This window comes from Anopheles coluzzii, chromosome 2, assembly GCF_943734685.1.
Source record: "Anopheles coluzzii chromosome 2, AcolN3, whole genome shotgun sequence".
Lineage (NCBI taxonomy): Eukaryota > Metazoa > Arthropoda > Insecta > Diptera > Culicidae > Anopheles > Anopheles coluzzii.
In genome coordinates, this window is record NC_064670.1 from 100,276,305 (window position 1) to 100,298,920 (window position 22,616).

Here is a 22,616-nt window from a genome sequence, read left to right on the forward strand (position 1 = left end):
GGAAAACATAAACCCTGACCGGGGTTTGGAGGAAAAACAAAGCAACACCCGGGGAAAAAGATGCAGTAGCAAAGCTTCTTCTGCACACGATGGCAGTGATTGGCGTTGCGCGCCGGCCCGGGCAAACGTTGATGAAAATTTATTGGCCGTTGTTTTGGGGGGAGTTTGGTTCTGTTGGTGGTACGATCGAAGTAAAGGCTGTTGGGCATCAGAAGAGCCACAGACAAATTGGACAGAAGAACATTTCTCCCGCTATTAGCGCAACAATATTGCGTGCACTTTCCTCAACAGCAATGGAATTTCCTCAGCGTTGTTGGTGCTGTCTGAAATCGAAAATCCAATCCAATCCGGCCGCCGCAACGATTGATTGATGAAGTTTGGAAAAGTGCATCTGGCTGTGCGGCTGCCGATGGCAACACTTTATCGTGCCCCGGATGGTTCGCTGCACCAGACCCCTCGAGGGAGTCCCCGTTTTGCTCGCCCCAAACCTCTTCTGTGCACTCGCAGCATTTCCCTCGGTTTTGCTGGTAGCACCGACCGGCACGGGGATGTTCGGTGGTCAAGGAGAGCGGCAAAGAGGACAAAACGAATCAAATACGAATCACGAACTAGGTTAATGGATGTGTCGGAAAAACATGAGGGCGAATACGGAAGCCTCCCGGCCCGTCACAACCCCCTCAACACAGCTCGCAAGATGCGCTTGGCGTCTGAAAATAGACTGCAATCGATTAGGTTCTTATATGCCTTCCTCGGTTGTATTAGAGCATGAGAGGGAGCGCTCCAAGCTGCTCCCTAGATTGATCCCGTGGAGAAAATGTAATCGTGTTCCGTGTGCAAGGAAAGGGTTACGAGAGCAATTGGATTTTGTAATATCCTTTGCCTACCGCGTGTAAGAATTTGCTATCAGCCCACTACAAGTATCTCCCCCACTTTTGTGTCGCTTTCAGCTTAAGCCTTTCCTTGGGACACAAAACTATGTTCGGCGGATGTAAATTAACCCCCCTCCAGACCGTTCGCACCCACTTGCGCACACAAACATTATGATAAAAGTGTGGAGTAATACTCTGGCAGGAAATGAGTCAATCCACGTGTACGTGTGTTGCTGGAAGCATTTTCCACCACATTGCGTAGTTCTTGGGACAGCGGACCATCCCACTACACTTCGTTGCCGCATTCAGAGCAGCAGCGACGCCTAATGGCTTGAGTAATTACCGCGGCCGCGCGCAACATTAACGCCTACACCAATGAAGCAATGAAGAAAAGTGTCCCCGAACCACGCAGAATGTAGGGCGTCGTTAAGTTATTAACTATCGATTTCGATCCTCACTTGCTCCACACATACACAGCTTTTGATTATTGATTGAAGTGAAACGACCCGCTCTCCACTTCTTTCTGGATGACATTAGGCGACAGTTTTCATACGTCTCGCTGTGTCTCATTTAAAACCTTCCCCCATCGTGGCGTCGTCCGGGGCCATGTGTAACGTGTGTCAAATGCAAAGAGACATCGCTTCTCCTCACAAAAGCCGCGCTCGCTTCTCCATTTTTTATGAGGCAAAACTTTACTATGTGTGTCCTCTGCGCGGTCCTTTCGGCTGTGCTATTTTTGTTCCAGCGCCGCCAATGTGTGACAGTCCCGGGAATTGGGGGGGACAAGATCAGCTGTGCCTAGGTTTTTATAATGCATTTTTCTCTGCCCTCGTCACCCATCTCACCACTCGGGGCAGTGCAATTTTGGTAAATGGAAGCCATTTGAATGTGTCGTTTCGGGAGGGATCGATCCAAAGTTTCGAAGTGAAGATTAACGTCACCTGTGGGTGGTATGTGTGATACAGAAAGGACAAATGAATGCATTTTTTTCAATCTCCTCCAGCCAATGAAGCCGGGACATTGGGTGCGCGTGAGCAAGGCATTTAAACGGCGGGCGGGGGATGTTGGCTCCCTGAAGAATGACGCACGTACGGCCACTTAAGACCACCTATCATGTCTCTTAGCCGGAAAGGGGACATGCTTTTTTGGATATCTTGCCGTGTAGGAAGCGAGAAGCGTAACTTGATAAGGGCTTATATTCCTTTTCTTTTAACTGGAGCAAAGCACAGAAGTCATGTTTTTAGAATTAAAAGTATCTCCCCGATACGATTGTGAGTTAATCACTTTAACGAACACGTCACGAAGCGCTGTCGTGTGCTTCTTCCAGGGTTGTCGACTATGCATATGCGACACAAAAGGGAAGCTTTTCGGTCATCATGTTCTTGCCGCTGCAACTCAACACAAGGAATTAAGGAAATGGAAAAGCCTTTTTTGCAAACACATCCACCCACTATATTAATTGCAAAACACGCTGTGTGACCGCTTCCATGGTGTCTTGCACGGTTTGCATAGTGTTTGCACCCCGTTCTATGCTGCTCTATCATAAGGAGTGGGCCAGGGTGCCGGTGTGTGTGTGAACCGTGCAAAATGAAACGACAAACACACACGGCGCTTGTTGTTCGTGCGGCTCAAGAGTCAAATACGCGCTGGCAATTTTATGATTTTTCGCCTGTGCTTTATCATTCATCTCCACCACCACACACACACACCTTGTGTGCTCTCTAGAGAGTGAGGGGGGAGGGAGAGAGAGAGAGAGAGAGAGAGAGAGAGAGAGAGAGAGAGAGAGAGGAAAAAAACAAACTATTGCCTAATAAACCTTCCGAGCTCGCGATATAAATCATAACGCCATTTCCGGAGGGCAGAGGGCGAATAATGTTTTAGCTAGTTTCTCATCCCCTTCCAGACCTCCCCTGGCTCCATGGGTTAAACGATTGCATAAATGCATGTATGCATGCGCGCAAGCGGGTGCTGTTTCAGTGGCCCTCCCCCTTCGGAAAGCCGCCATGTGGACAGATGTGTTGAATAGAAGCGAACTCGCTACTTCCATTGTTTGCCGCCGCGCTACTATTCGCTACTATTGGTTTTCCCCATTTTCTTCCCCATGCTTTGGGAGTGCGCACAGATTGTAGTGCAGTTTGGCGAAGTGCAGTTTTGGGTCGGTGTTTGTGTGTGTGTGTGCAACACTTTTTGTTTTCTGCATATGCACAATCTTTTTTTCTATGTTTCACCGTGGCGTGTAGAATCAACAAAAGAAATACAGTAAAAAAAAACACAACACTAAACGGACAGGGCAAAATGTGGAGCACGTGAATCTACTGCTCCTCTGTGCTTTGTATTATTGTCGCGCTCGCGTACCCCTGTTCGTGTGTGTGTGCGACTATTTTTCCACCAACAAATGGTCGGTGTTAACCATGGGAAAAATATGGAAATTTGAGCATTGTGCTAAAAAAAGGGGGGGTAGTGGGAAGGGAAAGACGGGGAATAATTCTATGCAAATGCATCACGCCCAAAGGGGGGGTAGGAGAGGACCCGCTCGGTGCCCGGTAGAAGCTGCCAAAGTCCATTATTCATAGGGGAATGAGCACGCGACCGAAAATCGAGATTTGGAGGTATTTTGTTTTTCCGGTAGCTCTTTTTTTTTATTTTTTATTTGTAGCTTTTGTTCTGCCTTCTGGTTGTGGTATGCAAAAATACGCGGGTATCATAAATCCCATTCCACCATCACCACCACCACCGATTGCAGCTGGCAGGCGGACGCGCTAATGCAATTAGTGTACGCGCGCTCGCAAACGCGCGGCGGTTGCATTTTGAATTGCCCTAGCACCACCACCACCGACCTCACTACGTCCCAGTTGGCGAGGAACTCGGAAAAGCATAATAGTGTACACAACTCCGGTACGGTATTTGATTTGGCGCTGAATTTATTCCGCAAGCGCAAAGTGTGGGGTAGATGAGATTAGACGGTTTTTATTATGCATCGGTTATTTGATAAATTATCCGCTTACTTTGAACACACGGAGAGAGAGAGAGAGAGAGAGAGAGAGAGAGAGAGAGAGAGAGAAGGGGAGGGAGTGTGTGACACAGTCACCATGGTTACAGTTTTGTGTTTAATGCGCCAGAGGCAGCTGCAGCCGTTCTGCAGCTGTTCGCATGTGACAGCATTACGCGAGCGACACGTGCTCGGCGGCGGTCATCGTTTTGGGGTGTATGTGTGTGTGTGTGCAGTAAATTTTACAGTCCACAGGCATGTGGTATTACCGATAAATTGGACGTGAAGCTGTCCACTGTTAATTTGGTGGGGAATTATCTTGGTTGGCTTATTGGAGATAGCCCGTTCAAAACTGAAATTCGAACACGCGCTAAAACGCCTAAAATTATGCAATACACTCTACACGCCTCCCCTGCTTATCCAATTGGAAATGGACGGTCGGGTTATGGTTGTTACTGGAAACATCCCACATAAAGTTGACATTCCACTGCTGCCAGTCAATCGCGTGTACGAGCAATCCATTGCATACCAATGCATCCGATAGGGTAAACAAGATCGGTCGGGATGATGCAGCTTTAGCTTCCAGCTTGCTTTTTTGTTGCCATTCTGCAGTCCGTTGCACTTTGCGATCGTAAGCCCTTCTGCCGGTGTCATATTACTTCCTTCACCCCATCCTGTTTTTTGCATTCCTTTGCACCACCTTCACCAGTCAGCTGAAGTTTGACTTTTGCTGCCGTGGTTTTCATATTAATGTCACAAGTTCCCACGGCGTTGGACGGCGGGACATCATCGAACTGCAAACGAACGATGGCTTCTTTGCACCACCACTCTGTGGCAACAACAATTCCGATGCACTTCGAGGTGCGCATCTTTTGTCCCGTGTGTGTGTGTGTGTCTTCTGCTGCTCTCTGCAGTATTTGCTGCGTCAGCAGCTATCAGATAACTCGACAGCCGAAAGGGGGCGCTGACACAGAGCCTGATAGAAGGCTACTGGTGAGGCTCTCTTTCTTAAGATGCAAGGCTCTCAGGAAGTCACGTGTGTACTGCCAGATGGAGCTATTTGACACTTTTAATGCCACGACAAGACACGGCGACAGACGGTTCCCGTCCTGATCGATAATCCAGCTTCCGTACAAACTCTCTCCAACACACTGGGTTGGTAATGCAGACAGCAAATACACTGGGGGGGAATACTAAAGGACATTCAGCGGAATCAGTTTTGACTGACACGTTCCGGTTAGGTTGGAAGTTTGCGAACAAAATGTGGAATACGTCATGTGCAATACTCTCCTATACTGCTCTACGTGTGCTTTATATTCCATTGCGGCACTTTAATGCATATTTTTCTAATCCTACTTTATCTTTGATCCTTCTCTTTCACAGGTACTCTCTGCACTGGACATCCTACAGCCGCCACATTTGGATTTCTTCCAGGAAATGTATCCTTTTTCAAAAATCTGAAATTATACCGTGTCATACACGCTTAGACATATCGTGGGAATGGCTCTCAACCAATGCCACTAATAAGAAAGTATAGCTATACTGCAATGGAATTATTTAATCATCGCCTTTAAAGCTCCTGCTCGGGGCCTATCAGTTGTGGATGATTTTAGCGAATAATTGTAGTTTTATTTCCAGGGAACGGGCTGGTTCGAGGATCTACTGCAACACAAGGGGGATGAAAGCTTTCTGGGGCTTTTTGGTGTTGCGAAAACTCCTGTTCCCCGTCCGGAAATGTACAAGCTGTCCCAGGAATTGCCTGCTTTTGCACCACACGTGACACACGAGGTGGATTTGGACGGGATTTGCAAAGCAGAGCCGCACCGCAATTGGCGAAGTTGTTGGCCCGAGTTTGGGTTAGACAGTTTGTTGGCATTTGGTACTTGGTCGTAGCGGAAATTAGAGCTTTTCCTGAACCCAACTCGAAATGATGTTTTACAGTGGAAATTTGACTTCTGATTTCTAATAATCCTGCACCAATCCTAGGATGTAGATCTTGATTTTTTTACTTGAAATATTGCCTTCGCTGCACAAAGGAATGGTTTTTGCAGCTGCTCTCAGCAGAGTGTGTAGACATGAAGTGCAAAATAACATTTTTAGTGCAATCTTTCTAGCTTCGTTTCCTCAAACCATGAAGGAAAAAGAGAAGGAATTATTTTCCCTCCATAGGTGAATAATTCATCATCTCTCATCGCCAGAACCGCTCGGCGATGCCTCCAAAACCACCTCTCTGCTCATGTAAATTTCATACGCCCAAACAGCTCCACCGTGTGTAGAGTAAAACGAGAAAACTATGTGCAGAGCAGGAAAGAATTCAACAAACAAACCAAACACACACGAGAGAAAAAAATGTAATGTCAGTTGCTAGTTTTACCCAAATTGTAGTTTCCGTTTGTTTTAGGTATGGAGAGTAAAAAACAAAATTGGTCATCTCCATTGAAGTGAACCGAAAATGTGGGCCACCAAGCGTCACTGGTCACGGATGAGGCACTAGTCGAAACAGACAAACCAGATCCCCGCCATTGACTTCAGCATTCATTCGAACCACAGTTACTGCCGCAAAACGAAAGGGGACAATGCGGGTGAAGCTTCCCTAGGATAGGATACTGAGCAAAAAAAAAACACCTCAAACCCAAAATGGACGAACGGCAAATGTTCATAGCCCCCTGCCCCACAAAAAGAAGGACAAAAAAAAACACGCTAAAGGGCAAATATTCAGCTTCCTGTGTCGATAGGCGAAAGATTTTTGCATAATATCCCACTTGTACTTTATTGACAAACTTTTCAGCCGCACGGGAAGCGAGGGAAGGGAAACAGTAGATAGGAACGGTCCTTTCCTCTTTCTACACGCATTCACCAAACACACACACACACACACACACACACACACACACACACACACACACACACACACACACACCAAACATCCGGTGGAGCGTCGAAATTTGCCCCGTTTTTCACGTAGTGATTTTATTTTATCCATGGAGTCGTTGTGGGGCAGCTCCCGGGGACTTTGGCGTTCAAGGACATCTGTTTGACTTGCGGCTTGCAGCGGAGGGCGTAGCCTCGAAGAGAAAGCAAGAGAGAGAGAGAGTGAACTGGGAAAAATACACCCAAAAAATGGGGAAGGATGCGTGTGAGAGCTGTCGTGTGGTTCTGCCTTTCCACCAGTAATATGCTTATTTACACCAAGGTCGAATGTGTTTGGGCACGTGAGACAGCTTGGCAGAAGAAACTGCAAATGTTTCGCAGTTTGTTGGAACTTGTGACATCTTTGACTGCTTGTGCTGAAAAAGAAGATGTTGATGATAACTATATTCAACATTCACGTTAAAAAAAACTGCAATGTTTGAATAATTCAATTTTGAAAACCCCATCGACAGCGCAGCTTCTTGCCAAATGGTAACGACTGCTGGAGACAGTTTGTTTGACAATAATTAATAAGAAGTAACTTATAATCTCTTTCATTCGCTGGAAGATGTCCGGATCAGACTAGGAAAAGAGAAGACTAATCTCGTATAATATTTCATCTCCTTCTGCCCAATACCCCTTGTGTGCATTTCCATTTGATTAATGGTTGCAATTTAGCTGCTCGAATCACCCGAGAGCGCGCTTTTATTCCGCGTTTATTCTGCCACCGCCGCCTTCATCGAGCTGTGTCGCCATGACCGGGCGCAAGTTGAATTAAGCAAGTAGTAGTAATACACTCGCCCACACCTCGTACGCGCCGTGATTCGTTTTATCTCCTCCCGTTCGTCCCGTTCCGCTGCAAGCCGGACCGTCCTTGCCCGCGTAGAAGGAGGAAGAAGCGATGGATCACAATGTCTGGAAAATTTCTTTGTTCCTGCTGCTGTTGCTGCTGCCGCCGCCTGTCTGGTGAGTCTGTCCGGACAGTGGCATCATTTTTTTGTTCTGCTGCAGCCAATGTGTCCCATCGTCAACCCTAAAAACCACTCAGACCGACCCGTAAGTCCTTCCCCAACGAGCATCACATCCTCACTAGCCGGATGTATGGCTGCATTCATTTCGGTGCGAGATGGCCAATCCTCCCCCCTCTGTTCCTGCCGTCACCACAAAGACAATGACAAAGGCAAGGGAGAGACAGAGATAGGGTTAGCGGGACATAAAGCGGGAGGATTTGCAGGTTTGCTTGCTTGTAACACAACGTGACGTATCGACGAGACACTTTCTGCCAACACGCTCGCGTGTGTCAGTTCCGGGCAACGTCCTTGACAGGACTGTGGCGATGTGTCTGTGGTGGGGCGGTGACACTAGCAAAATCCGGAACTGTGAACCCATTCGGGTTGGGAAGTGAGAAGCGGGAGAGAAAGTAAAATAATCGTCCACATAAACCTTCGTCTTTGCTTAGTGCCCTTTTGCTGCTGTCCACCGTGTCGTGGCGTCGTCGAACGATCGCCCGGTTACCGGAAAGGACTACACACTACGCACACACACTCACACGCCTTGTGGCTTGCGGGGTGCGTTCGCAAACACATTGTAACAGTGTGTTGTCGTCTGCTCGTTAGACATTGGAAGTGGACATGCTTTTTTTTGTAACCACCGGAAGCGATTAAAAGCTGTGCAGAATGTGCGAAAAGTTGGTTCGAACGATGTTTACGACGGATGTCGTTACTTCGTCGAACTTTCTACCCACTCACCACAATGTTTCTGAATCCTAAAACAAAGGGGGGGGGGGGGGGCAGTATCCTTTATTCGGAATCACAGCTAGGATGAGGCAGCAGCTAACAAAGAATCAATCAGTTTGGACAGACGCGCGTGGGCACAGTGGTTTTTTTCGAGCCAATCAACATTCCCAAAAAACTCCAACAAAAACCCATCCACAGAAATCCTTTTTGTCGATCGAAAACCATGCTTCCTTAACTACCGCTTCCACAGCTACGTGATTACGGAGCTGCTCCAGTCGGATCTGCACAAAATCATCGTCTCGCCGCAGCACCTGTCCGCTGACCACATCAAAGTGTTCCTGTACCAAATCCTGCGCGGGCTGAAGTATCTCCACTCGGCGCGCATCCTGCACCGGGACATCAAGCCCGGCAACCTGCTGGTGAACAGTAACTGTGTGCTGAAGGTACGTTGTTTAAATTGCGCCTTTGCATGTGCTTCGTTGTTAACCTTTATCTCCACTCGCCGCAGATTTGTGATTTTGGGCTGGCGCGCGTCGAGGAACCGGACCAATCGAAGCACATGACGCAGGAAGTCGTCACGCAGTACTACCGCGCGCCGGAGATACTGATGGGCGCCCGCCACTACTCGGCTGCCGTCGACGTCTGGTCGGTCGGGTGCATTTTCGGCGAGCTGCTCGGCCGGCGCATTCTCTTCCAGGCGCAAAGCCCCGTACAGCAGGTAAAAAGCCGGTTGACCTCGTTAACTCCGGTCCCTTGGCGTTACAATAATGGGTTTTCTCTTTTCCGCAGCTTGAACTGATCACCGAACTGCTCGGTACGCCATCGCTGGAGGATATGCGGCATGCCTGCGAGGGCGCCAGAAGCCACATGCTGCGGAGGGCACCGAAGCCCCGGTCACTGACCGCACTCTACACGCTGAGCACCCATGCCACACACGAAGCCGTACATCTGCTCTGCCAAATGCTCGTCTTCGATCCGGTACGTACGGGGAGAGAGTGGGAGAGAGAGAGAAAGAGAGAGAGAGAGGGAGTGTGTCACTAGACGACCACAGACAGGAGTTAATACACGGCGGTACTGGATAGGGCTTGAATGGGAACGCCATGCTAAAATTAAATCGCACCCAGCAAAACAAACAAAGAAACAAACTATCTGTTCAGACGGATGTGTGGCTTTCTGTGTCGCAAGTTAGATTACACATCCGTTGCAGATTGTTTGTAGGTGGTTTTGGGTGTATTCCGCAGGGGGTTTCACCAGAAAAAGTAACGTGCCAATTGGCGGCAGGAATCGGGTGTTTCTTTGTTTGTTTGTATGGGTTGCTGTGTGTTGCATCGTCACGACGGTGGCACGGTGTGAAGGCACGTGCTTTGGAGGCGGCTTTTAATACAGAGGGTGGTGTGCGTGGATAGTGCAACGGACAGCAAACAGCGTGAACGGGCTGTTCTTTGTTTTGGTTGTTCGGTTCATAACGACGAATACCGATCGAACTGCTTGCGTATTAACGCCGCCTACGTCACAGATATGGTGTTCAGCGTACTTTTCATTTACGCAATCAGACGCACGTGTCGCACGGAAAGACAGTTGCGAGACGCAGTGGTGTTGTGGATGAAATGGTTTTTTGCTTTGGCTTTGGAGTGTGCGTTGTCTCCTAAAAATTAATAACTCAATCCAGTAACGGTGGAAGCTCGGAATTGGACCTACCCGATTCCGTGTTCGGAAGCAATGCCGGAGCCGATTCCGATGTTGGAATCGATTCCGATTCCAGAGCCGATTCCGCAGATGAATCCTTAGCCCATTCCGGTGTTGACTCTGGAGCCGATTCCAGTGTTGACTCCGGAGCCGATTCCAGAGCCGATTCCAGAGCTGATTACGGATTTGACACCGGAGCCGATTCCAGAGATGAATCCAGAATCGATTCCGGAATTGTAATAGGTTCCGAAATTAGAATCGGCTCCGGAAACGGAATTGACCTGGGAATCGCAATTTGTTCCGGTAACATAATCAGAATTGACTCCACAATTGGAATTAGCTCCAGAGTGAGAATCAGTTCTTGAATTGAAATAAGAAATTTCAGTAGCGAAATCAGTCCGGGAATCTCCATCAGAATAGCTCGTTTGTAAATTTATAGTAAATTTTATAAAAGTAAATTTATAGTAAAGTAAATTTTCTTTTTAGCTAACAATATGTAGCATCATTAGATCCAAACGTCTCTTCTTATGGAGATATGGAGAACCGATTCTGATTTTGGAGCCAATTCCGGAGCTGATACCGATTCTGGAACCAATTCTGGGGCCGATCCGTGAACCAATTCCCGGAAGCTGGTTCCGGACCTACTATTCGGAATCGATTCCAGAGAGCTTCGGAGCTAGCAGGAATCGATTCCGATGAAAACTTCATTTTTCCCATCACTAAAATCCAGCTGCAAACATTATTTTGTTCTAATACTCCCAATAACTAACTCCACAGGACAAAAGAATATCCGTGATCGATGCGTTGGCCCATCCGTACGTCGACGAGGGTCGACTTCGTTACCATTCCTGCATGTGTAAGTGCTGTTACACCACGTCCGCCGGCATGCGCCAGTACACCGGCGAGTTCGAGCCATCCGCCACCCAAGCATTCGACGACCTGTGGGAACGCAAACTGACCTCCGTGCAGCAGGTGAAAGGTAAAAAAAGCATCAACTTCTTTTGGTTTTTGTGTGTCACACACTCTTTACTAAAATGTCCCTTTTCTTTTCTCCATTTTTCTGCTCTCGGTCCGCCCCCCAAAACAACAGAGGAAATGCACAAATTCATTGCCGAGCAGCTACAGACGGGCCGCGTGCCACTGTGTATAAATCCCCAAAGCGCTGCATTCAAATCCTTCGCTAGGTAGGTAAACCAGGCTAAAAGGGCTGAATCATCTCCCATGCCCTACGCCGCCACCTCCCCACCCCCAACCCTGCATGCGGTTGTGCACAGCCGATGTGTGACGTACCGAGGGTGCCGACAAATCGTCCCGCGCTCCTGGTTTTTCATTCACAAATGTGTAACTCTGTCCGCAACCATCCTTTTCTCTTTTCCTGTTTTTCGTCAAAACTGAAAATTAGTTCTACCAAACCGAGTGCTCTCTTTGCTGCGTATTTTGTACTTAAAGAACTTTTGGTTTTGTCTTTCCCCCGTTCTGTGTTTACCCCTTTCCGTCACAGCCGGTGCCCTCCTTACAAGGAAACCTCATCCGCCGTTGCACCACACGGATGACGTTTGCTTTCGGATACATGAAGCATATAAGGCGCGGCTATTTTTGCTCTCCCTGTTTTGTCTCGCCCTAATTCCAACTGATAAGGCTCCTACTATCTACTACTACCCTTTAGGGAAGATATTTTTGTCAAAATCTATTTTTAAAAACCATTTACCATTTAAGTAGTGACGAATGTGGAATGTTAGTAATCGGCTCCCAGAAGGAAATAAAGGAAGGAAGGCGCAAAGCAAAGGAAAGCTGCAAACCCTGAGTACGCGTCATTGAAATGACCCCAAAAACAAATCCCCCACTGTGTCCGTACATGGGTTTGTGGTTTTTTTTAATGCATTTATATGTTGATGCCACTTCCTTCTTACAAAAAAACCCCCACGGCCAAACCTGTTCCCGCCCAGCGCGTCTCCACCACGGGAGAAACACACAAGGATGTTTTTGATCCAGATTTTTGTTCCACACGCTCTCCTACTTCTCCCCCTCCCCCACCCCCTTCCTGCTGGTGTAACGATCCATCTCCCTGTTTTATATGTGTATCGCCCCCCCCCCCCCCCCTGGTGGTTCCCCTTTTCTCACCCTATCTGTTTCTATCTCTCTCTCTCTCTCTTATCACTTTCACTATGTTTACCTACTACTACTACTACTACTATCCGTCCGTTTATCGAAGCTCACTTTTGTCATTGTGTTTCGTTTGACAACAGCAATAATCATCACATATCACCATCATCCAATCATCATCAGTAGCAAGCAGGTGGCAAAACTGATGCCCGTCGCGGGTAGCGCGCAAAGAGCTAGGAAGAAGCCGTGTGATCCGTTGCTGATGTTTGAATACTCGGGGAAGAAAAAAAAAGGCAAGACGCGAGGTGGTGGTCTGCCTCACAATCGCACTCGGGCAGGTGTGTCAAATCAAGATAGAGAAGCGCACGTCTATTACTACTACTACTGCTAGCACAGTGCGTGCGAAGTTTGTCGATCCAGTAGTTGGTGACCGAGAAAAGACCCCGCGACCAACACTATTCCCCAAAGTGTTCGATAAGAATCGACAGAAAGCTGGCCAAGGAAGAGATTTAAGAAAGCAAACAAACTGAACGATGCGCTTGAAGAGAAGAAACTGTAAATTAGTGTGGCGACTTTTGGAACGACTTGTGTCGGTTCTGTGCGCACATGCCTTTTGCCCCTTATGAGTTGTGTTTGCTTATGGAAATCATCAACCAACGACCGTGTCACTACTCGTACGACCTGCTACTCAGCTTTAGAGGATAATCATCACATTGCAAAACGAAAACAGCACACGCGATTTATTTGCCGGAAATGTGTGGAAGAACAGCCTTCCATGTCACATCAAACCACACAAGAATAATGCACCAGATGCACTGTTTGATGCTCCCCGTCTCTCAGACTTTCTCCCATGCGCCTCCCATCGGTGCATCTTTCCGTGGGGGGACGACATTCAAGAGATTGTCACGATAGCGATAGCGGTGATACCTAAACGTTTACCATTAGCGTCACGGTGTCAATCACTTATCCTCTTTGTCACTGTGTGCACGTATGTGTGTGTGTTTGTGTGCGTGCCCGCACTTTCGTGCCGCGGGGCCATGGATCATCCGGCAGGATACACACACGCAACTGGAATGTTGGATCGGGGGAAAACAGAAAGCGGACGTATCACCATGCTGCTACAAATCTGTCCACAAGCCTTCGATTTTTCGCAAAATAGGTGTGTTTGTGTGTGTGTGTTTGTTTGTTTCTTTAAAAAAACTGTTTTTGTTGCTGCTCTCCTCACTGTAAACTATCTTTATTTCTTTGTTAACTTCTTTTCACTCACCATATCGGCGCATCTCAAATAACAACATCTCCATACGTCTTTGCTCCCCGTGGGGAGACAAAGCACTCGCTCTCATCAATCCACACTCGCATTTCGTTTCACTGTGTTTTTGCATCGTTCTATCGCTTTCATTTCATTGTTGGTTGTTTTCTTTCTTCTTTCCTTCCTCTCGAGATCCATTTTACTACTACTGTGTCGTTACTGCAATTAACAACTGCTAACTTGCCAAGCGAAACTTCCTCCCTAAGTGTTATCTCTCACTTGTTCTTCTTGCATTATGTGCTCTGTGGTTTGTGTTACGTTTATATTTGTTTCTGTTCATCTTTTCAATACTGTCCCAAAGACACATTCTTGCATTTTGGCTGCATGACGAGTTTTTCGTCATTTTAAACACACTTGCTAGTTCTTGGTTTCATGATTGCATTGCTTTTTCATTTGTTCCTATGTTATTTTATTTTAAAATGCACCAACTTTAGATAAACTTTTTGTAAAGTTTTTTTCTTCTTTTTAAATAAATATACATTTTATTGTTTATTTAATATCAATACTACAATGAGTAAAAAATCTAATTAAAAAAGTCAATTAATACAACCAAAAAGAGATTGTTAAACGAACAACTTAAAAATAAAACACCAAATCTTCCCTATCGTTTGATCCTTTACAGCTGAAGAGTTTGACACAAACTTCTCTAATATCTGCTTAACTAAAACCAAACAGTCCCAACTGTTGCATACTGCTCCACAAACCACCCATATCCACAAGTGCTCTCTATGCTTCACGCCAATTGGCCGATAACATTTGCTTGTTTGCTCCTTCCGCCTCGCCGCCTCTCTTCCTATTTGTGGCTGTAAGCTTGCGCTGAAAAGCAAAAAATCAACACGCATACAACAACATAAAAACCATACGCTCTCCTCCTAAACACTTGCTGCCCATGAACCCTCTTTACAACGAAATTCCTTCTTGCTGCTAGTGCTGCCGTTGCTGCTGCTGCTGCTGCTGCTGCTGCTGTTGCTGCTGCTGCTGCTACTGCCCGGCCAAAAGCTAACCTGGGCCAACAGGAAAGACAAAACCGCGTAAAAACTCCCCTTTCCACACACACACTCTTTCTTCTTTGTACCGCTAATATTCCACATTCGTCACATACCTACTGCTACTACGTCAAAATTGTGTATTTACTATTTTCTATTTTTATTTCATTTTAAGTAACAACACCTTCTTCCCTCTTTTCTATTGTTACATGGCCTCAACACCTACTACCAAAAAAAAACAAAAATCAAAACTAAAGCTCGTTACGAGCTTCAGCGTGGCTTTTTCTTCCCTCTCGTAACAGTTTCCTTTTGAGCCATCTGTTCCCCTCCCTACTGTGCTTGCGTCTTGTGAATTTGCATTTCAATTGACTGTACTTACTTTCCGCGTTTACTACTCTGCAGCAATGCCACCGAATAAAACAAAACAAATGAGGAAACAAGGAAAAGCATGCGTTTGTTTGTGATGGTATTTAAGTTTCCCGTTTGCACACTGCAGTATCATAATCGTGTATCGCTAGCGTGAACGTTAACTGCATCTTGATCGTTTAGCCTAAAATCGTTACTAAACGAGCTCAAATTCAGCCAAAAAATTACCAAACATACTTATCTCCTAAAACTAAAGGAAACTAAACGAACATTGCATCTAACTTCCGTACTGGTCTCACCCATCGTTAGTATGTTCCTTGTTTGATTGTTTTATATTGGCATGCGTGCGCCTTACTAATTGTATTATTTCTCTTCCTGTTAAGCCATTTAAGCATCAAACTGAAATATAGCATTATTATCATTTCCCAACCACTTTTGCATATCTGCACTGAAACTGATTTGCGTTTGTTTTTTTCTTTTCTCTCTCTCCCTACTTTCATGTACCTCCCGCGCATCCGCTCATCATCTAACCTGTGTGTGTGTGTGTGTGCAAAAAACCGTAGCTCAACCGTAGCCCATCCATCAGAACTGCCACCATCGCCGCACCAGTGGGAATGACATAATGAAGCAATGGCCGCCTAAAATGGAGCGATGTAAATGCAACCGAGAATCGACCACCCCACCCCCCCGAACAAACCAACACAAATCGACTCTTTGCAAGATTGTATCAGGAGCAGCGACCATTAGGGGCATATCTGTGTTTTGGTGGCGTCAGTTTCTAGGTTCTAGAAGAAGAAAATAACCCCTAAAACCTCAAGGTTGCCATTCCTATGGGACAATCGGTGTCCAGGGGGGGTCCAAGCACTTACCAGAGCGCACCACGAACAAGAGCTCTCTCTGGTAATATGTTACGTGTGAATATCCATGCAGACACACAAGCACACATACACACACACACACACACACAGACTATCTATTGTACGGCTGTCAGCATCAGAGCGCAACCAAGTAAAGGGGGGACAGTATTTTTTGTTCGGTTTAGTATGTGTTTTAGTGCATGGGATTAGGTTATCATATCTCATGAAACGCTGGGAGCTGCTATGCTAAAGGACTACTGCTCAGTTGGAGTGCAGAAGAACAGACAGGTGTGTGTGTAGCAAGCAGCGTCATCTGGGAACAAGAACGACTAATTGGAAGGAAGAATGTGTCGCTGTAACAAGCACACCAGTGTACGTCCGATCGATGATGTATGCAGAATTAATCGCTCATAGCGCCGACGCATCCTTTCGATTACTTCAATCAGTCATTTCGCGTGTTACTTGACTTGAACAAAAAAAAAGACAATTCCGTACAAACATTCTAAAGGGCAGGTGAAGAAAACAAACAAACAAAACCAGTTCCAAACGCCGACAGGGAGGGATTACAGGCCATGCTTGCAAACACAACAATCACAGAACCACAAAGCGAACTGTTCCGGGATCGAGATGAACCTTTTGACTGCCTAGTTTAATTTAGCTTACGCGTGTACTTTGTTTACATCATCCTGTGTGTGTGAGTGGGCGAGTGGGCGAACGAAACATACCGTAAACACCTGTAAATAGCGGAAGAGAGGAAGAGGAAGCATAAGACGGTACGATTTATACGATTGATTTCATTTAGGAAAATTCTCCATTCTCCTTTTGTTTCTTTACTGTCGCGTCTTCGTTAGCTTTTAAGGCATATAGGACAAACATTTTAAGCTTCGGATGTATGTGTCTGTGTGTGTTAGCAAAAGAAGAGCAAAACAAGACGCGCCAAACAGAACGCCATGGTATGTGTGGCGTGCGAAAACGGGAAAGACTTTATAGATTGTGAGTCAGGGGGAGGAAAAGAACGTAGCTTTCATTGCTGCCGCTTCCCACCCCCCAAAAAGAGAGGAAAAAGAGAGCGAAGGTCATCTCTCGCCCACGTGGTGAAACAAATCTTTCAATAAGATCTCATTATTAGTGTTTTTTTTAATTCAATTACATTTTTAGATTATTTTCCCCCCAAAACAAACCCCTAACTCTACCAATACACACGCGCAAGAGAGAGGTGTAGTAGTAAAAGCAGCCGCATACGCAAGTGCAAGCGTCGGCAAACCCTGCTTAAGAGAGTGAATCAGTTGTGGGGGAGCGGTGGGCAGGTACATTGGGTAAGAAGTGATAAGAAAAACGGTTTTAAATAGTAGATTATGGAAAAAAAACGGCAGCTGCAGCATACACTCTGCAGCCTCTCGAAGGGGTACCACAGACACGCATGTACCACATTCTACAGGACAGGAGTTCGTTTGCATTGCAATCACTCAATGTAAGCGCTCAAAAGCCGATGTTTTCACAGTAATGGAAAACGTTACAATAGGACAGCTACCATCAGGCATGTACAGGTTTTTTTTTTTGCGTTAGCAGGTTAAGAAAGGATGGAATGATAATGATGATGGTTGCGTTTCTATAGTACCACTGCACCCTCAGCTCCACGCGCGCATCTCTGTACAGTAAGAGCGTGGAAGAGCCCTCTACCTTAGCGAGGTAGAGCGGGAGAGAAACAAAGGAGCATACAATATAAAATGATAAACAATAAGGTTGAATGATTGCAGGTAGCAGTGCGCTTTTTAACCAGCAGAGGGTTAAGTAAGGCGGGGGAAACTAAGCAGAGAAAGGATAATATCCTGCACGAGAGAGAGACTGCGCGCGTGCATGCGTTCAAGAAAGTGGTAGTAGTAGTAGCAAGTGTAAGAAGAATAACCGCAAAACTAAAACTAAAACAAAACAAAACAAACAAAAACAACTCTAGCAAACGTGTTCAACGATTATGCGTGTTTAAGGTTAAGTAGAAGCAATAAGATTTTCACGTGGCGCGGAAAAGGTATGGAAAAGGGCACTAGAAAAGCACAGATTTTGGGGGGGGGGGGCGAATGATGCAAAACGTTTCAGAACACGGTATATATCCGGTTTCAGTTCCGTGGGTTCCTGTAGTTTTTGCCTGCCAATTCGGTTTAGGAAAGGATGGTGAGGAAGAAGTGCTCACGTCGTGGTGTAGTGTACAATTAGATCAAATTTTAGTTTTTTTTGTTTTTTTTCATTCACGTGCACGTGCAACTCTTCACTTTAAAGACAATTTAAATGCGTTCTCTTGTCGCGGTGGTTTTCTCGTAAGCGTTCGGCGTACCTAATTCAATGAAAATTCACTAAAATTTTAGTACATTTCACGCAACACCTTCGCGTGTACCGTTTTTGACCAGGAAGAACGCGTGGCGGAGATTCCTAATTCATTTTATGCGACTGAAGCGAACTGACGGAGAAGCACACACACACACACTGAGAAACAACATCGATTGTTTGCTCTCTTCCTCCAACGAAACACGCCACTGAGCGACAGGACCCGTATGGCCGTAGGTGTGAAGGAGTGGTATAAGCATCTAGTTTAGCAGTATAAATTAGCGCCAAGCAACAAAAACTCAAATAGAAAGTCACACACACTTACATGAGAATGAGGTCGGATGCGCGCCACCAGTAGGTTTTAAGCATGTGTATATTTGATAAGGGATCGAGTTGTGGTTGAGACAATTTTTTTGATTGCAAACATACAAGTCCCCAATATAACAGAAAAAGAGATAGATAAATGCGTGTAAGCAAAGAAGAAACAGAGAGAAAGCAAAGAAAGAGAGGAAGAGAAACACTGAGAGAGAGAGAGAGAAAGCGAGACACATACATAGGAAAACAAATAGACGAAAGCAAAAACAATTCATTTGGTTCCTTTCTTTTAGTTGTTCTTTTCAACTTTATTTTTAGTTTATTATTGTTTCCCACTCTTACGATTCATGATGACGACGGTGGCTCTTTCCTGAAACGGTTTCTTTCATATTTTACGTTTTAATGCTTTTCGGTGTTTTGTGTTGCTCTTCCTGGTGGAGTTAACATTCCTGGTACGCCTTTTCAATGCTTCCTTCAGTTTTCATGTTTACTTTAAATTTATATTTGCTCACTATTTTCTTTCCTTTCCTTTCAATTTTATGTTGAACACACACTGTGTGTTCCCTCCCAACAAATCAAACGTTGCAGACGTTCTTCGCCAGGCCAAACACGGACAAAGTGATGATGAGTGCAGATTTGCAGGCAGAAAGGAGGAAAAGGCTGGTTTAATGCATCGTGCGAAGGAAAAACGGTCGCAACACAACACTATACTCACATACGGAAACAAGCACGCCTCGTGCATTACGCTTTAAAGTGCAAGTAGTAGCAACAATTACATTTGTAAAGATTGTAGAGAGCAGCAAATTGGCAGTGTTTGAGGATACTGTGTATTGAAGAAGGGCGAATGGTATCAATGCTCGTACTGCTAAGAATATGTTGTGTCTGTGTGTAAAATAAAACGCTCGTAAAACACACACACTTATGCAGTTAGGCGATAGGGTGCACCTGCTGCAAGAAAAAAGCTACAAGAAACATAATAACATTTCTCTCAAGGTGTGCACTGTAGCAATGGTTTCGTTTGTGCACTGTGTACTGGAATAATGCGTGTCTATACGATTATTATTGCAAAAACAGCACAAAACAATCCCTGCCAGTATAATCCCTCACCCAAGAGCAATGCATGTGCATGTTGTTGTGAATGTGTGTGTGTGTGTGGTAGGGCTTAAGTGTAGTTTTCCGTGTCATTAATCAACTGTATATGGAAAGACACAAGCGCACAGCTTCTAAATGCAGGCCATTTTAAGAAGTCTTCGTGTCGACGCGCCACACCTCAGTAAAAGGAGCAGCATTTGGATGAGGAGCGAAACACCTTTTTGGGGGAAAAGAACGATAATGAATAATGTTGACAAAACAATTGGATCGAACACTTCTTCCCACAGGACGGTGAGACGTTTTGATATAGTATCAGAAGAGGGTATCACATTTACACAGACCGTCAAGCAAGCATAATGGAATACCTACCCTACCCACACACACATCTTCGTTGTACTGGAAGAAAATGCATTTTGGCAGGTGGAAAAGCTGTAGAATGATCCACAAAACTCTCCGTGTGTTACGCATTGTCCCTATAATTGTAGCACAAGCCAGGCTATAGAAACATACAATAATTAAAGTTTAAGTGAGGAAAAAAAGAAGAAGGAAAGACACACACTAGGGCTAGCTAGCCAGGGAGAAACACACAACGAGACGTACATTTAAAGGGAATATCGTAACACAGTTAGTAACCATTTTCGAGAGTGTGTGTGTTTGTGTGTTTGTGAAACAAGAAACATTGAACAAGAAAACATTATAAGGAAAACATTGTCTGCTTGTGTGATATGATATTTAGCGTTTGTTTGATTGCGCGATAGATGTACACGAAAACAGCGAGGTAGCGCGGCAGTAACAGTAAAATCATATACAATTGTTCTTGCACACTGCACGCACACACACACGCAGCCAATGTAACAGAATCCTTTGCGTGTGTCTGTGTGTGTGGGTTAGTGTACTAATAATATTATTGTAGTGAGAAAAACATGGATCAAACACAAACGAAGAAAGGCTTACTATATAGCATGCCGGGAATGTTTCGATCCGATTACAATACAGTCCCTGCCGCATAAACGACTCCCCCTTTTTTGTAATCGGAGCCACCTACTACTACTACTACTACTCCTACTAGTGTGTTGCTGTATTGGCATTAATCTCAGTTCAGACGAACTCTTGTACACACACACACACTCTCCCTTTAATCTTCCTGCTAGAGATTTCGCTTGAGCTTGTCGCAGCTCGCAACGTGTTAATGCCATCATACGGCATACTGAAAGCGTAAACAAAACTGGCTCGAAAGTGTTACGTTTCTTTTTCTCTACCGCAAGCCAGCAGATGAACAATCTATCCAACAGAACTATGTATAACCCGACTGCCACCTCTTCGACTCGATAAACTCTATAGAACGGACAGCATAACAGGAGTATATAGTATACATTCCTTAAAGATTTAAACGTACAACTTATGAGTAACTCGTTCATTTAAAAAAAAACCGTGAAACCCGTTTCAAACAAAAATACAAACGCAGGAAACACAATACACACACAACTGCAAGAAAGGAGAAAATGGAAGCAAAACAAGGAACACTTTCGGTTTCAGAAAACAACCAAAGCCAACAGCGCGCAGCCAGCCACAAACAAGGTTTACACAGGTGTTAAAGGTGTAGTGCATTATAATCGAACCATTGTATTAGTATGTGTGTGAGTGTGAGGCAATAATTATAAGCAAATGTAAAAAAAAAACCCAATTAACCGACAGTAAACCGATCTTGATCGCGTGATCGCGAAGGGCCAAGCGGTGGTGGTGGTGATTCGTTGCCCCCCCGCAGCATCATTTACCTAAACAAGCAACCAAACCTCCCCAATGGATGAGTTTCAGAAATCTTCCACTCCATTTGTTTGTGTGTCCTTTTGGTTTTTTTAGGGAAACTGTAATGGAAGCATGGTGTGTGGTAGATTGGCTTTGAATATAGTATTTGATAAAAAAAAAGTGGTAAAAAAAGGCAACACTCTCGCTCTGACCTGTGTAAATAACAAATTGTGATTGTTGGTCATTATGTATTGGAATATAAAAACAACTGTAGCAACAAAGCGATTAGAAGAAGAAGCAAACCGAAAAGAATGAAACAACGCATATTTGTCCACACTGCACCCGAGACCTCTGTAAAAAGTGAAAAAGTAAAAAAATGGAAAAGTTCACAACACAAAAAGCTAATTTGAAACGGCACATGAATAAAACGAATGAGAAAAAAACGATTCAAAAGCGAATGGCTAAAAGAAGAAGAAGAAGGCTGTTAGGAAAAGGCAATTTTATACGCTCAGATTTGTAAAATTGAATGGAAAAGAGGAACGAGAAGCAGTCACAAACAAAAGCTGCAAAAGAAAATGTGGAAATAATCCCCATTGTGCATTTGCGCCATTTGGGGCGCAAAAGGACCCATTGAAAGGAGGAAAAGGATGAATTGGATGCATAACACACCCACACGGACAGACCAGACCACAACAGATACAAACACACATATTTGTCTTCTCGCATCTCGGAACACCAGGATCAGTGTGTGTGTATATATACTTGTATAGTGAGAAATAGTGATAGTGAGAAAGTGTGTGTGTGTGTGTGTGTGTGTGTGTGTAAGAGAGAAATGAATTAAAGGAAAAAGAAGGGAAATTTCAAGCAACAACAAAAACACGAAACATTGGAAAAATGATGATGCAAAAAGATGCACACAATCACACAATAAACATAAAAACAAACATAACAAAAACAAGCATACACAAAATGCATGCAGTCCGTGGTGGGCATGAAACGCAGCAAATGCAACACTCGTATGTATCAGAACACATATATACACACAATGGAAAATATATACATAAATTGAACAGTGATTGTACAAAATGTAAACCTAGCGAGTGAGCAGCTTCCCTGTCCCATGCGCATGATGACAAGAAACAGTGCTTTATTTTATTAAACTTTTACGTAAAAGAGGTGTTAGAGTTAAACTCCAAAAGAAGTAATCGTGTAAAAAACCTATCAGAAGGCGGTTTTAATGATAAAAAAAGAAGGAATCATGTTCCCATACCGGGAATCGAACCCGGGCCTTCTGGGTGAAAGCCAGATATCCTAGCCACTAGACCATATGGGA

The 22,616-nt window shown here is 45.0% G+C and overlaps 1 protein-coding gene and 1 non-coding gene across 4 annotated transcripts in view; one reads left to right on the top strand and one right to left on the bottom strand.

Moving 5' to 3' along the window:
• The window catches only part of LOC120961685 (serine/threonine-protein kinase NLK), a 73,897-nt gene extending 55,182 nt beyond the window's left edge, over window positions 1–18,715 (top strand). For 2 of the 3 annotated variants that reach the window (XM_040385624.2, XM_049607888.1), the window contains exons 4-10: window positions 5,242–5,297; window positions 8,755–8,947; window positions 9,013–9,222; window positions 9,294–9,482; window positions 10,968–11,169; window positions 11,281–11,374; window positions 15,518–18,715. In XM_040385624.2, coding sequence (XP_040241558.1) covers window positions 5,242–5,297; window positions 8,755–8,947; window positions 9,013–9,222; window positions 9,294–9,482; window positions 10,968–11,169; window positions 11,281–11,374; window positions 15,518–15,572 — 999 coding nt within the window. In that variant the 3' untranslated portion in view covers window positions 15,573–18,715. Of the gene's footprint in view, window positions 1–5,241; window positions 5,298–8,754; window positions 8,948–9,012; window positions 9,223–9,293; window positions 9,483–10,967; window positions 11,170–11,280; window positions 11,375–12,436; window positions 13,453–15,517 lie in introns of all 3 variants that reach the window. The other variant, XM_049607889.1, reaches the window with a different exon arrangement.
• Window positions 18,716–22,544: 3,829 nt separating this feature from the next.
• Window positions 22,545–22,616, bottom strand: Trnae-uuc (transfer RNA glutamic acid (anticodon UUC)). Its single transcript has one exon. It is a non-coding gene; the product is annotated as a tRNA-Glu (tRNA).